This window comes from Dama dama, chromosome 27 (assembly GCF_033118175.1).
Source record: "Dama dama isolate Ldn47 chromosome 27, ASM3311817v1, whole genome shotgun sequence".
Taxonomy (NCBI): Eukaryota; Metazoa; Chordata; class Mammalia; order Artiodactyla; family Cervidae; genus Dama; species Dama dama.
In genome coordinates this window covers 38,036,391-38,051,769 of record NC_083707.1, presented here as the reverse complement: position 1 = coordinate 38,051,769, position 15,379 = coordinate 38,036,391, and the positions used below count along the sequence as shown (strand labels likewise).

At 42.1% G+C, this 15,379-nt stretch overlaps 1 protein-coding gene and 1 non-coding gene across 2 annotated transcripts in view; one reads left to right on the top strand and one right to left on the bottom strand.

The window, feature by feature from the left end:
* Positions 1-15,379, top strand: part of MYOM1 (myomesin 1) — a 147,019-nt gene that overhangs the window by 59,204 nt on the left and 72,436 nt on the right. Inside the window, exons 6-10 of the mRNA XM_061131273.1 lie at positions 2,912-3,004; positions 5,475-5,563; positions 5,678-5,740; positions 7,652-7,816; positions 9,791-9,952. Coding sequence (XP_060987256.1) covers positions 2,912-3,004; positions 5,475-5,563; positions 5,678-5,740; positions 7,652-7,816; positions 9,791-9,952 — 572 coding nt within the window. The remainder of the gene's footprint in view (positions 1-2,911; positions 3,005-5,474; positions 5,564-5,677; positions 5,741-7,651; positions 7,817-9,790; positions 9,953-15,379) is intronic.
* Positions 7,277-7,349, bottom strand: TRNAC-ACA (transfer RNA cysteine (anticodon ACA)). Its single transcript has one exon. It is a non-coding gene; the product is annotated as a tRNA-Cys (tRNA).

Here is a 15,379-nt window from a genome sequence, read left to right as displayed (position 1 = left end):
TCAGTCAGGAGAGTATGCTCATGATTAACGTGATCGACCCTGTCATTCATCCAAACTAGGAATGTTCCAAATTAAGAGCAGCCAGCAGATTGCTTTTTACAGCCCATCTCTGATCAAACAGTCCTGTCCGCCTGGAGCCCTGTGGGGGGACAGCTGTCTGAGGCCGTTTCTGGACTGTCAGAAACAGCTAAGAATGATTCCCAAGGGTGGGGTGGAAGGCTGTGCCCCTACACCTGCTACACAGCTGCGATTCCTAAGCCAGTCCACCCTCCCGTTTCACATCCAAGGAAACCAAGACACAAACAGCCTCAGCATACCTTCTTCATCTGCGCTGATTTTAAATTATCCATACCATGAAAGATGGATTTGTCAGAACTCTGCTCCTTCACCAAAATTCAAGAAGCACAATTGAATTTATGATGTTACCCAATGACTCTGTTCAGTCCAATTTAATACACACTGCCTAATATTTTCCTGGGATGGCTGCTTCCTTGAGAGTGGGAATAGAAATCAGTACGGATCTGACAGAATCCCCATCTTCAAGGCACTCACGGTTTAGCAGAAGTGACACTTACCCAACCATAATTTGATTAACGTTATACCTTCCCATTTGAACCATGTAACACTGATGCGAAGAGGTGGGAATGATGTTGTGTGGAATTTCAGGGAGGAGATTATTGAACAAGTGGTATTTGATCAGAGCCTTGAAGGATGAGTTGGAATTTTGCTACATGGAGAATGGTGTATTTTCTAAAGTGTAGAAAAGTGTGCATTTTAGGGACATAGGGAGTGAGTGTGAGTGTGTATGTGTGTTTATGTGTGTGTGTACACAAGCTGGGGAGAGGAAAGGACTGGCTGAGGATTATTTCCTTTCTCTTTCCCTTTCTATAACTTCCCTTGCTCCCAAATCTGCTTATAACCGTGTCCAAAAATCTGAAGAAATAAAATGCAGCTAAATAGAGAATTGGGCTTCCCCGTTGGCTCAGTGGTAAAGAATCCACCTGCTAAGCAGGAGACATGAGTTTGATCCCTGGGTCGGGACGATCCCCTGGAGAATTTAATGGCAACACACTCCAGTATTCTTATCTGGAAAATCCCATGGACAGAGGAACCTGGTGGGCTACAGTCCCTGTGGTGGCAAAAAGTTGGACATGACTTGGCGACTAAACAGTAACAAGAAATAGAAAACAGTAGGAAAATGGAAGCATCCCACGTTGTCAGGAGCCAGATTGCCTGGGTTCAGATCCCAGCTCTGCTGTTTTAGCTGTTAAAGCTGGGGCAGGCTACTTAACCGTTCTATGCCCGGGTTTCTTCATCTGGAGAATGATGTTAAAAGTAGTAGCACTGGGAATTCCCTGGTGGTCCAATGGCTGGGACTCTGAGCTCCCAATGCACGGGGCCCAGGTTCAATCCCTGGTTGGGGAGCTAGACCTAGACCTCATGTGCCATAGCTAAAGATAATGTATGCTGCAACTAAGAGCCAGCGCAGCCAAATGAAAATATATTTATATTCTTTAAAAAGTAGTGCAACCTTATGTGGTTGTTGTGAGGATTGAATTTACTAATCTAGACATAAAGTACTTAGAGCCTTTCCCGACTCTCAGTAAATACTCTGTTTCTGTTATGGTCATTAGCATTATTTGTGATAATTATGCACATGAAGTGGAATGTCTGAAAAGGAAACAAATGAAATTTAGCTCCCCCTTTGGGCAGAAAATGGCTTAAGCATAAAAGCTAGGTCCAGCACCATAGCTACTGGCAACTGAGGACATGAGGCTTCCCTGGTGGCTCAGATAGTAAAGACCCCTCCTGCCAACGCAGGAGCTGCGGGAAACGTGGGTCTGATCCCTGGGTGGGGAAGCTCCCCTGGAGTAGGAAATGGCAACCTACTCCAATATTCTTGCCTGGAGAATCCCATGGAGAGGGGAACCTGGCTGGCTACAGTCAATGGGGTTGCAAAGAGTCAAACACAATTGAATGACTGAGCACACACTGAGAACGTGAGGACGTGGTGATGAATCTCGGTGCAGACTCAGGGGCCGGTGTCTCAGGAGGGGCCCCTCCAGGGAGCCCCTGCCTCTCAAGACTGAGAGGCTTCACCAGGGATTGGCAGTCAGAAAAAGGGACTCTTTCAGCTTCTATTTATCAGTAGTTTTCTTTCATGACTGATATTCTAAGTTCTTCCAAGCTGAGAGCTATGCTTGCTCATGACAAAATAAAACAAATATAATGAGCTTTCAATGCAATGACAAGGTTTTGAATAACGTGCCGGAATGTCAGGGGGAAGGATGTTTTGCTTTCATCCTACACAGACAGCCAACAAAAAACCCACTCAAAGCCTTCCTCTCTGTTGTGTCAACAATGGTCTTCTTTCTTTTCATTTTTAAGATCATCTATTGAGGTATAATATGTACACAAAATAGTGTGGTATGGCATATAAATGTAGAACTTTGATTAATTTTTGTAGACCACCTACACCCAGGTAACAAGCACCAAAATCAGGAAACCAAACATTATTAGCACCCAAGGGACCGCCTTCATCCCTGCCCCTTGCCCTGACTTCTAGCAGCATTAATTGATCTTTTCTTGTTTTGTACTTTACGTAAAAACAATCATTATACTCTTTTGTATCTGGCTCTTTCCACTCAAAATTATGTACGCAAGATTCAAACACATGGTTGTGAATGGCCAACTTCTTGAATGTAATTTTTTTAATGGAGGAGGGAAGCACATTCATCAAGAAAGTTTATGATACTTGTAATGAATTTTATTTGCATTTATTGAGCAGACACTGCTACTGACCTCTGTGCTATGTCTACAGATGTTTTTTCAAGAAGAACAATTGTGTGCGTGTTAATCGTGAAGCTATTTACACCTCAACTTACTTCACCTCATTTCCATTGTCTCATAGGTATAAAAACCAGGTGCCAATAAATGTCCAGGCACATCCTGAAAAGTATATCATCGAAAGCCGATATGGAATGCACACTCTGGAGATAATCGGGTAAGAAACATCACGGTCTATGTATGTTGCCCGACAATTGCTTGGCGGGGGGGTTCTCCCCTCTTCCTCCCTACACGGTGGTATCAGGATGGAGGACAGTCCCAAGTATTGCTTCTCTTGGTGCACGCCTATGAGTGATAATCATGACATTCTTACCAAGCCCATGTTACTGCCCAAAGTGATCTTTTGAATTTAGTCAAAGATGATGAGGAAAAATTCATTTGTATCTATTTAACCTTCTGTATGGGTTTCCCAGGGGCTCAGTGTTAAAGAATCCGCCTGCCAATGCAGATGACTCAAGTACGATCCCTACGTTGGGAGGAAATGGCAATCCTCTCCAGTATTCTTGATGAGAAAATCCCATAGACAGAAGAGCCTGACAGGCTACAGTCTATGGGGTCGCAAAGAATCAGACATGACTGAGCAACTAAACAACAATCCTTTTATGTACTTGGGAGTTCTTTTTCAGGTATTAGCAAGAAAAATAAGTTACAAAATAGGCATTTATTTGTATTCAGCAGTCTTCTCAGAGTCCCAAATCCGCACCAGCATTACACACATTCGCCTTTAATCAGTGTAGGCCAATGAAGTTTGAGGTGGGTGACACTGAACGTCAAGCTGGACCTAGAGAAATTGTTTCTTCCCTCAGCTCGCCGGTAACTGTGTGGAAACTATGTGCCCATTCTGCCAGCCTGTAGATGGATGCAGGGCCTGACAGTGGGAGGTTTTTTAAAGCAGATCAACAGCAAAGATTTTAAAGCAGAATCCACATCAAAGCTTCTGGGTCTTCAAAGGGGTATCATGTCTCCTAACATGGTGTTGAAATCCAAGCCTACTAATGTGGATGAAGAAGTTACACAAGCTTCCAGCATTTCCGGTTCAGATAAAACCATGATATGCTGCAAAGTCAAAGTAGAATTTAAGTCATTCCAATCTCAGGAGATATATAGCTTTCTCAGATCAGAGAGGTTGGCACAGGTCATACTCAGCTTCAAGCAGAACCCTAGGACCCTGAGATGATCCGCCAAGTAGGGACCCCTTCCTAAAGACCCATCCATTCTGTCAGATGGTGATTCAAACAAGTCGGCAGCGAGCTGTGTGATTGCTTTATAAATTAAATAAGCAACCATATTGACCCACCTGGGATTATATTTATGTCTATAAAATTTCAACAAGAATTAAAATTTCACCAATGAAACTAAAGAAGAACAGTGAAGAACACGAACCCTGGCAATGATAAAACAGCTTGCTTTGAAATCTTAACCTGTTCATCTCTGCATGAGAGCCTTCTCTCTCGAAAGTGAAAGTCGCTCAGTCGAGTCAACTCTTTGCTACCCCATGGACTGTAGCCCTTCAGGCCTCTCTGTCCATGGAATTCTCCAGGTCAGAATACTGGAGTGGGTAGCCATTCCCTTCTCCAGGGGATCTTCCCAACCCAGGGATTGAACCCAGGTATCCCAAGACATCCCTATGTCTGCATCATAACTTAGAGGAACTTCGGAACTTCTTGTATTGTGTTGTGGGCCTGAACATTAGTAGAATTGAGGGGTAGATAATTTGTTTGTATTTTGAGGCTAAAACACAGAACCACACATGAGACAAAACTGAATCTGTTTGGGCATCTATAAGGAGAGGCTGTTTCTTTGTCTCTCCATCACACTATAACAGCCAGACTGAAACCCATCCTGAGGGAGGCCCCTCCGGGTCTTACCTGCTACAAAGGTACATGACCAGACATTTTCTGCTCCAGATACAACTTTAAACCAACTTTTTATCACACTGTTCATGCTGTATATACTCAACACATTGTTGACTTTTATTTTTGGACATTTTAAATTAATTCAAGCTAGGGTCACAGTGGACTATAGCTGTTGGTAGGTAGATCTACTGGCCCATGTAAAATCCCACAGGGAGCTTGATCAGAAAGTATAGCTTTGTCAAGAGTCCCGAAGAGTGGTGTGTTAACTGATGACGTGCTGTGTGTTGTGTTAGCAAAGAGATCCTTGACAAAACAGTCAGGAGTTACATCGGCCCGCCTTATCTGTAGAGACAGAACCCATGGGTACCAAGGCCTCAGCATACTACTCCATTTTACTTAAAACAGGGGCCCCCAATCCCCCAGCTGAGGACCAGTACCTGTCCCGTTCCATGGTTGTTAGGATCAGGGTGGCACAGCAGGAGGTGAGCAGTGGGCAAGTGAACTAAGCTTCATCTGCCGCTCCCCATCGCTTCCATTGCTGCCTGAACCAATAGCCCCCTGCCTCTGCCAGTGCCCCACCCCTGGAAAAATTGTCTTCCATGAAACTGGTCCCTGGTGCCAAAAAAGTTGGGGACCACTGACTTAAGGGACTTGAGCCTCCTTGGATTTTGTTAACCATGGGGGTCCTGGAACCAGTCCCCTGCAGACACTGAGGGACAACTGTACCAGGAGTGTCACTGGACCGAGCACTCATCCCATCCGTTCTTTCAGGTGTGATTTTGAAGACACGGCTCAGTACCGGGCCTCGGCGATGAATGCCAAAGGAGAACTTTCAGCATATGCTTCGGTTGTGGTAAAGAGTAGGTTTGCTGGACTTGTTTCATTCACAGTGTACTTTTAAAAAATTTATTCTCACTGCTAACATATAAACAGGTCAAGAAGCAGTTGTCAAGAATTGCTGCTTTCTTTTCTAGGATACAAGGGAGAATTTGATGACACTCGCTTCCATTCAGGGGCTTCCACCTTGCCGCCCAGCTGTAAGTCTGAAAATATTTTTGCTGTGTCATCTCTGTACAATACTGTATAATAAGCTATTCCATAACACTGAAATAAATGCAGGTATACTAAGTCATTTCAGTTCTGTCCAACTCTTTGTGACCCATGGACTGTAGCCAGCCAGGTTCCTCTGTCCATGGGATTCTCTGGGCAAGAATACTGGAGTGGGTTGCCATGCCTTCCTCCAGGGAATTTTCCCAACCCGGAGATGGAACTCATGTCTCTTCAGTCTCCTGCACTGGCAGATGGATTCTTTATCACTAGCGCTACCTGGGAAGCCCAAAATAAATGCATAGGCTATATTATAATATGTGCTAGTATGTATGTAATGGGTTTCCCAAGTGGCACTAGTGGTAAAGAACCTGCCTGTCAGTGCAGGAGACATAAGAGACATGGGTTCAATCCCTGGGTGGGGAAGATCCCCTGGTGGAGGGCATGGCAACCCACTCCAGTATTTGTGCCCAGAGAATCCCATAGACAGAGGAGGCTGGCAGGCTATAGTCCATAGGGTCGCAAAGAGTCAGACACGACTGAAGTGATTTAGCACATGTACGTAATACTACCTGTAGTTAGTTTTATTTTTTTAGATTCTTTGGCTACTGTATTCTCCTTCTGCTTATAATTGCTTTATTCTGGTTTTATAAAAGCCTGGATGTGATTGGCTAAAAATGACAAATGCTTTTAAGTCTTCCTTTCCTTAATCTGAGAAAAATCATTACACAAACCTGCAGTGTGATTTAACCACACACACACATACATAGAGTCTGGACTGTAGCAGGGCAGTCTTACTCATCCTTATATATCCAGTGTAGCATCATCTCCTTAAGAAGTCTCTGTCGGCCCCCCACTTTACCCCAGCCCCCACCCACTTAGGTTATGTGTCCGGATGAGGCTATGACACCTCTGTAAGGACATCTACTCACTGGACACTAATTGTTAACTGTTTGCTCCCTCTGACCCATGAGCCACTTGAAGGCTAGGCTGGACCTTTTATCTTTGGACCCCAGCACCTGATACAGAGTAGTATTTGATGATGAATGAATAAATACATATACTAATTTACAAAATGCAATGTAAAATGAGGTCTAAGTGTGGTTTAATAACAAATTATTAGTATTCTGATCCATAGTAATTTATAAATTTGTGAACTTCGATCATGTCATCTGCATCAGAACTTCTTGTCATGGGAAGCAATAAAAGTAAAACCCTTATGGTTCTTCAGTAATTAGATGATAACTCTGTTCAGACTGGAAATGGTAGTCAAGCCCCAAATTCTTATTTTCCAAACATTAAAAAATAAGTGGTCATTTTGAAAATGGTTATGGAAACACTTACTCATGGGTCAGTTTTTCACCTAACTGATCAGCTTGATGTTTCTCCATACTTCATGGTATATATAGTTAAGTCGTTCAATCGTGTCTGACTGTTCGCAACCCCATGGACTGTAGCCTACCAGGCTCCTCCATCCATGGGATTTTCCAGGCAAGAGTGGATTGCCATTTCCTTCTCCAGAAGATCTTCCTGACCCAGGGATTGAACCTGGGTCTCCCGCATTGTAAGCAGACGCTTTACCATCTCAGCCACCAGGGAAGTTACCTATACTTCATGGGATGGCTTCTAATTTTAATATTCCTAGTTGCAATCATTGGTATCAATCCCATGCATGAGAAGGAGTGCTGGGTGGGAGTGAGGAGGAACACATCCCAAATCAAGTCCTTCTCTTGTCATTTCATTTATATTGAGATACAATAATAGCTGGAAAATTTGAAACTATGATTTATAAATCATTTGACAGGTTTGTTGTGATTGCTTTTGGCCTGTGCTCATTAAAATGCTTATGTCTCTTTGATGAGAAAAAATAAATTACTGATGTTTGTTTCTGTTGTGTCCAGTTGCCGTGACCCCTTACGGTTATGCGTCTAGGTTTGAGATCCACTTTGATGACAAGTTTGAAGTGTCTTTCGGGAGAGAAGGCGAGACAATGAGTCTGGGCTGCCGTGTAGTTATCACCCCTGAAATTAAACATTTCCAGCCGGAGATCCAGTGGTACCGAAATGGTAAGCCTTAATGATGAATTCTCACTGAGGCTCATATTCGCAGAAGGTCGCAGACCGGACTTGGTCCCAAAGCATCAATGTCTATAGATTGCAGTTCTGTTTACCAGAACTGGCAGAAACTGGATAGTAGAGGACATAACCTACCAGGTGTTACAAAAGTTTTTATACATATTTTAGAGTAGCAGAACTTTTATAACGTATTTGTGGAGGTCATAATTTCTTATCACCATGTACTACAGGGAAAAGATTACAAAAAATGTATTTTCATTTTGCAAGTTGGATATATGTTCATTTTGTAAGTTAATTTTATTTGGTAAGATAAAGTGAAATCCAGTGAAGTCTTATTGGTTCCCAGGCGCTGTGGGTGGTAGTCAGCATGCTCACCATGCAGCTGGCCTAAACTTCAGTGTCCGTGTGGGCACCGGGCAGGCTGGGCCATCGTGAAGTGATGACGAGGACCGGATCTGCGCCCGGAGTGAAGCCAGTAGTAGCTGCAGCGGTGGCGGCAGCAGTGCTGCTGGACGTGGCCCTAGAGGAGAGGAGAGGCCCCAGCAGATGCAGCCTGGGAGCCCCCAGTGGGAACCCAGATCCCCGGTCCATCTCCAGGACCCATCTCTGTGGGATCTGCACAGACATGAACTTCCTGGCCTGAGCACCGTGACAGGAACTGCCAACAATCACACCTTTGTCTGTAAAACATTACAAAATAAAAGCACGTATACAGACACTGCAGTAAGGCACATAAGGCAGTTAGAATTCTTCTGAGTGTGGACTCTTTGTTTATGAAAACTGCCGCAACATTGCAAAGCAAATATTCACAGGCTTGGAAATAAAAATTAAATTTAAAGGTTGACACATTCAGTGAAAATAAACACTATTTCCATACAAAACTTTGGATGAAGCAGTTATTAACAAGAAAGATGTTTTTAAAGTAATTTTTCTCATAATCGAAGTTACAGTGAGAAAATGTATAAATAGGCATTTAAATTATATACAAATCATGAAGCCATATTCTTTTTATGTATGATCAAAGGTACAGGACATGTAAGAGAAAACATTAAGATGCAATTATTTAAAAATACATTTAAAATTAAATTTAGATTTACATGAAACTATTTGTATAAGTAGTTAAATCTTTTAGAAAAAATTGTTCCTCAAGAATTGTCAGCTCTAGAGTACAAAAATTTATATTTTAAAATAGCTTATCAGAGAATTAACCTACTGTTAATTTTATAACCATAACTATATAATTGTATATAGTATAAAACTGTATAATACTTCAAAAAAAGAAAAAAAAACTGTATAATACTATAACTATATAGCACTCTTAGCAACAGCATTAATAGTTGCATCAGTGGAAAGATCTTTCTCAAAAGGAATCAAAACTTATTTGTGACTTTGCATTTGCAAAGACTGAATGACGTTACTTTCAATTTTATTAATTTAAAATGAAGTTGGTAAAAGTATGAATTAGATCACCTAATAACTGAGGTTGCAAAAAAATAAGTAAAAAATTCTGTATTATCCATCAACATATCACAAAACAAAATATTGTTTGTATGTAAGAATTATGGCATGAAAATAATTATTTTTTTGTAATTTGTATTACCCTATTATGTTTCATAAATAATAAACTATTTTTAGAGGAAAAAGTTTTATATTTTAGTACCTTAACTGTATTTTTTTCTTCTGCTTTTTGAGCCAGGAGCCTTGCAATTTCATCTTGCACTGGGCCTTCCAGATGATATATCTGGCTGTGGTTCCCTCACTTCTGGTCTAGCATTTTAACTGATATAAATATGGCACAATGACTCAAAGTCTTACAGACTTCCTCTAATAGTCAGATAGCTTTCAATATAGAAGAAGAGGAATAAAGAGAGAGAGAGATGGGGAGAGGAGCGAGTTGCGGGGAGGGAGGAAGAAGATAGTAATGGAGAAAGAAGTCAGCAAATTTGTTTATGTTTTTCCACCCAGGGGCACCTGTTTCTCCATCAAAATGGGTGCAAACACATTGGAGTGGAGATCGGGCAACACTAACATTTTCTCATCTCAACAAGGAAGACGAAGGTCTCTACACAGTTCGTGCTCGAATGGGAGAATATTATGACCAGTACAGTGCTTACGTCTTTGTTCGAGGTAAGGCATGGCAGAAAGCAGAGCATCTGAGGATATTTAAAACACTGAGTCCGTATCAATCTATCCAAACATATTTTGGGTAACGATGAAAGGGCTGTTGGAAAATTCCCCCTGGGACTTCCCAGGGTCCAGTGTTCAGGACTCAGTGCTTCCACTGCTGGGGTGCCAAGGTTCAATCCTTGGTCTGAGAGCTATGACCCCGCAAGCCACACGGTGTGGCCAAAAAAAATTGAAAAATTCTCCCAGATGATTTAGCACAGGGATGTTAGCATCTAGTAAAATTAGAATGGATGTGAAAAGGTTAACCCTAAAAGCACCAACCTGAAGGTGACCAGTTTCCAGACTGTGCTGCCGTTACTAGTGTCAGTACTTTCCTCTTCTTCAGTGAGCCACCAGCACAGTCCTCTGTAGGTGTTTGAGAGGCTGCGTCCTAGTGGTGTGAACGAAGAGTCATCTCGGTTTAAAGAAGGAACAATAAAATAGCAGTGGGGATTCACTCTTGATCTGTTTTGGAGAGCAAATTTGTTGTTTCATTCCAGGCCTTCTCTTAGTTTTATGAACTAGGAAGCAAATGTACCACTGAATCTCTAAGATAAGCTATAATTGTTGATTTTAGGAGTCTTTATTTTCTCAGTGGTGTCTTGAACGAGTAGGGTATGTACAAGTGGAAATGTTCTCGATACATGAGATCTGAGCGCACTTAGAAGACCATGCACATGTCCTGGCCACAAGTGCCCTGTGTTCTTTTCTGTGACTTGATTGATAGTCACATGAGTAGACGGAGGAGGGGCTCAGAAAAATAGAGTATATCACACTCACAGGTCCCGGAGAACCACACCGGGCTACATGGGGAGGCAGCCACACTGCTTTGTCCAGGAAGCAGCAGGGTGAGAGGGGAGAGCTCAGACCACAGTCTTTACTGGATTTCCTGTGGAAAAGGCAAGGCGGGATGGGATACACAATTCAGGATCGGCTAGTGTGAGCAGTTTCAGTGGCCCCTAAGCTATAGGGGTTGTGCCTAGTTTTCTGGTGCCTGGTGCAGAGATGGTTAAGTCAGAGGAATATTTCCTCCTGGGGAACATGGCTGGTTGAAGGAGGTCAGCTCTGAACAAGTTAGAGTTGGCTAGCCCCAGAAGATGGGTGATCTCTCCCCAACCAGAAAGGTTTGTTTTGAAAGCATCACAATTCACAGAGAATAAATATATAAACAATATGGTTTATATTGGTTTATAGCAACAAAATTGCTATTTGTTTTATCTAAATGGATAAAAAATAAATTCCGTTTTACACTAAATGGAGTCATGAACATCTAGGCATTTTGATCACAGTGGGACTTTAGAGGCCATCCAGGTGTCCTTAACTGGGATCCACAGACTCCAGAGGGGTCTGTGGTTAAAACTGTACTTCAGTATAATTGGTTTCTTTGATAAGCTCATGTATTTATTTTATGCATTTAAAAGCATTATTATGAGGAAGGGATCTTTATTCTTTCTTTACGAGTTTTCCAAAGGAGTCTCAGTTCAGTTCAGTCGCTCAGTCATGTCTGATTCTTTGCAACCCCATGGACTGCAGCACGCCAGGCCTCCCTGTCCATCACCAACTCCCGGAGTTCACTCAAACTCATATCCATTGAGTCGGTGATGCCATCCAACCATCTCATCCTCTGTCGTCCCCTTCTCCTCTCGCTTTCATCTTCCCCAGCATCAGGGTCTTTTCCAATGAGTCAGCTCTTCACATCAGGTGGCCAAAGTATCAGAGTTTCAGCTTCAACATCAGTCCTTCCAATGAACATTCAGGACTGATTTCCTTTAGGATGGACTGGTTGGATCTCCTTGCAGTCCAAGGGACTCTCGAGAGTCTTCTCCAACACCACAGTTCAAAAGCATCAATTCTTCAGCACTCAGCTTTCTTTATAGCCCAACCCTCACATTCATACATGACTATTGGAAAAACCATAGCTTTGACTGGACAGACCTTTGTTGGCAAAGTAATGTCTCTGCTTTTTAATATGCTATCTAGGTTGGTCATAACTTTTCTTCCAAGGAGTGTCTTTTATTTCATGGCTGCTATCACTATCTGCGGTGATTTTGGAGCCCAAGAAAATAAATTCTGCCACTGTTTCCACTGTTTCTCCATCTATTTGCCATGAAGTGATGGGACTGGATGCCATGATCTTTGTTTTCTGAATGTTGAGCTTTAAGCCACCTTCTTCACTCTTCTCTTTCACTTTCATCATGAGGCTCTTTAGTTCCTCTTCACTTTCTGTCATAAGGGTGGTGTCATCTGCATATCTGAGGTTATTGATATTTCTCCTGGCAATCTTGATTCCAGCTTATGCTTCATCCAGCCCAGCGTTTCTCATGATGTACTTTGCATATAAGTTAAATAAGCAGGGTGACAATATACAGCCTTGACGTACTCCTTTTCCTGTTTGGAACCATTCTGTTGTTCCATGTCCAGTTCTAACTGTTGCTTCCTGACCTGCATACAGGTTTCTCAAGAGGCAGGTCAGGTGGTCTGGTATTCCCATCTCTTTCAGAATTTTCCACAGTTTATTGTGATCCACACAGTCAAAGGCTTTGGCATAGTCAATAAAGCAGAAATAGATGTTTTTCTGGAACTCTCTTGCTTTTTTGATGATCCAAAGGATGTTGGCAATTTGATCTCTGGTTCCTCTGCCTTTTCTAAGTCCAGCTTGAACATCTGGAAGTTCACGGTTCATGTATTGTTGAAGACTGGCTTGGAGAATTTTGAGCATTGCTTTGTTAGCGAGTGAGATGACCTTTTCCAGTCCTGTGGCCAGTTTCCAAAGGAGTCTAAGGCTCACAAAATGTTAGGATTCCCCTTAGTTTTAAGATGCAGAAACTAAAGCTCAGTAAAGTAAGTTGATTTTCCAAAAGCCTCATGGGCTTTCCAGGTGGCACTAATGGTAAAGAACCTGCCTGCCAATGCAGGCGAAGTAAGAGACGCAGATTCAATCCCTGGGTCGGGAAGATCCCTTGAAGAAGGGAATGGCAACCCACTCCAGTACTCTTGCCTGGATAATCCCATGGACAGAGGATCCTGGTGGGCTACAGGCCATGGGGTTGCAAAGAGTCAGACATGACTGAAGCAACTTAGCATGCATGCATAAACCTCGCAGTTGTTGAGAAACAAAAGTGGTACTAAGATGCAGGTCTTCTGGTGGCTAACCCAGGATTTTAGTTAGGGAATAGGCTAAGCTGCTGAAATGGAACTTAAAAACAAAAAGTTTATTTCTGTCCTGTGTCCATCAATGTAGAAGAGTGGTCCAGATGGTCCTGCTCAAAGCACTCGGGTCCCATCTATGTTTCTGCTCAGCTGGCCCTGTGCTGCCCTGACTCCCAGGCCATCCTGCGGGAGGGGAGATGCAGAGATGCACACAGCACTTCTTCTTGGTGAACACACCTCCATGTGTGTTGGGGAGCTGGGGTGATAAAGTTCTAGCTGGACAGCATGTTACCCGTGGAAGCTCAAGGGTTCCAGTACTAAGAGGCAACAGGAGGAGTGGACACTAGGGACGGTCAGCAGTCTACACCACAGCAGTACTGAGAAGTAATAAATGATCATTGGATTCTGCCTCAGATCAGCAACTGATAAAGATACATGAATATCTCTACCAACTGAAAACCGGGCATTTTGGGAAAAATCAGATCTTGTAAGGGAAAAAGGGTTGCAGTGAAAATGGACACATTGGAAGTTACCAGCAAGTATATTTATTTAACCACCTTGATAGTCCTGGCCAGATGAGAACTGAATAAGCAAACAGAGTCTTTGCCTCTGCTCTCAAGTGTCTTACCTGAACTAGAGTCTTCTCTGGTGACTCAGAAAGCACTGAGTTATGCCTTGAGGATTCCCTCTGTGCTCTTTTCCTGGGAGCTCAGACACAGTCCAGGGTCTCCTCAACAACATTTCTCAGTGGCCATGCCAGGGTCATGGTCCTTTGCAGGTTGAGACCAAATTTCACATTACTAACCACGGATAGGTGGAAGGATTGAAGTTTATCATTAAGCTGGTCTTCATTCCACAAAATAAGGGAAGATTCTAAAATTTATCAGATGTTGAGAGAATTGAGAAGATTCATGGAAAGATGAAATTGCAAAGACGAGTCTCAGAAATCTAATTGTGAATTCAACTTTTAGAAGACCATTTCCCTTGTAAGTTTATTTTAAGTGCTATATTTTGGATTCTTTTAAAAAAATCTTTGTTGAGATGTAATTACACACCATAAGAGTCAACCATGCTAAGTGGACAGTGCTTTTTGGAATATTTATAGAGCTGTGCACCACCAGCCCCCCATCTACAATCCAGCTTTAGAACATTCCCATCACACCCTGCCCCACCCGAGATATTTCTCGTGTCCCTTCCCCACTCTCATTCCCAGTCTAGCCCCCAAGCAGCCACTGATCTACTCCCTGTCACTATAGACTTTCTTTTCTAAACATTTCTGAATATGTGATCTTTCACTTTTGTCTTTTTTTTCATTGAGCATATGTTTTGAGGTTCTTTATAATGGTAGTTTACTTCTTTTTATTGCTGACTAGACATGCTTCATTTTGTGTGTCTATTCACCAGTTGATAGACAATTGGATTGTTTCTGCTCTCTGACTACTCTGAATAATGCTGCTATGAAGATTTCTATTCATAGTCACTGACCTGGGCTTTCACTTCTCTTGGTTAGATAGCTACCACTGGAATTGCTGGGTCGTATGTTAAATTTGTGTTTGATTTTTTGAGAAACTGCCAGAGTGTTTTAAGTGACATTTTACGTTTTTGTTTTTTTTAAACTTTGAGCTACATGAAGCCATTTCCATGTATTTTTTTTTAGAGCTCTGGTATTTTGTTGCTTAGGAAATAGCTTCGGAACCAGAATGATCAGTGCAGAAAGCACCATATGTCAGCAGAAACACATTCCAGATTGTACACTTTTGGCCAGGGTTTTATTACATAGATACTATATGTTCTCTCTGAAAAAATAGATAATGTAAATAAGCAAAAAAGGACAAAAGAAAAGCCATCATAAGTCTACCATCCAGAGATATCCAAAATTATCATTTTAATACATATTCTTCTAGACTTTTATATATTGTCCCCACCCCTCCACACATACATGGTTGGGGGAGCAGAGAAAGATGATAAAGTGATGAAGGATGGTATATAAATGTAATGAAAAAAGAATTACAGTTGACAGATAAATGGATGAAAAAGTTTTTGCTATAATCAAAGCAATAAAATTGATCTATCACATTCAAAAGATTTACAAGGTTTTTAGAATCCATTAGGATGAAGGAATGGATGGATGAACACTCCTACATGTTGTTGGTGAGTGTAAATTGGTTCAGCTTTTCTCGGGGTGTTCTGTCACTATATATCAACAGTGTGCACTTTCAACAATTCTATTTCTAAGAA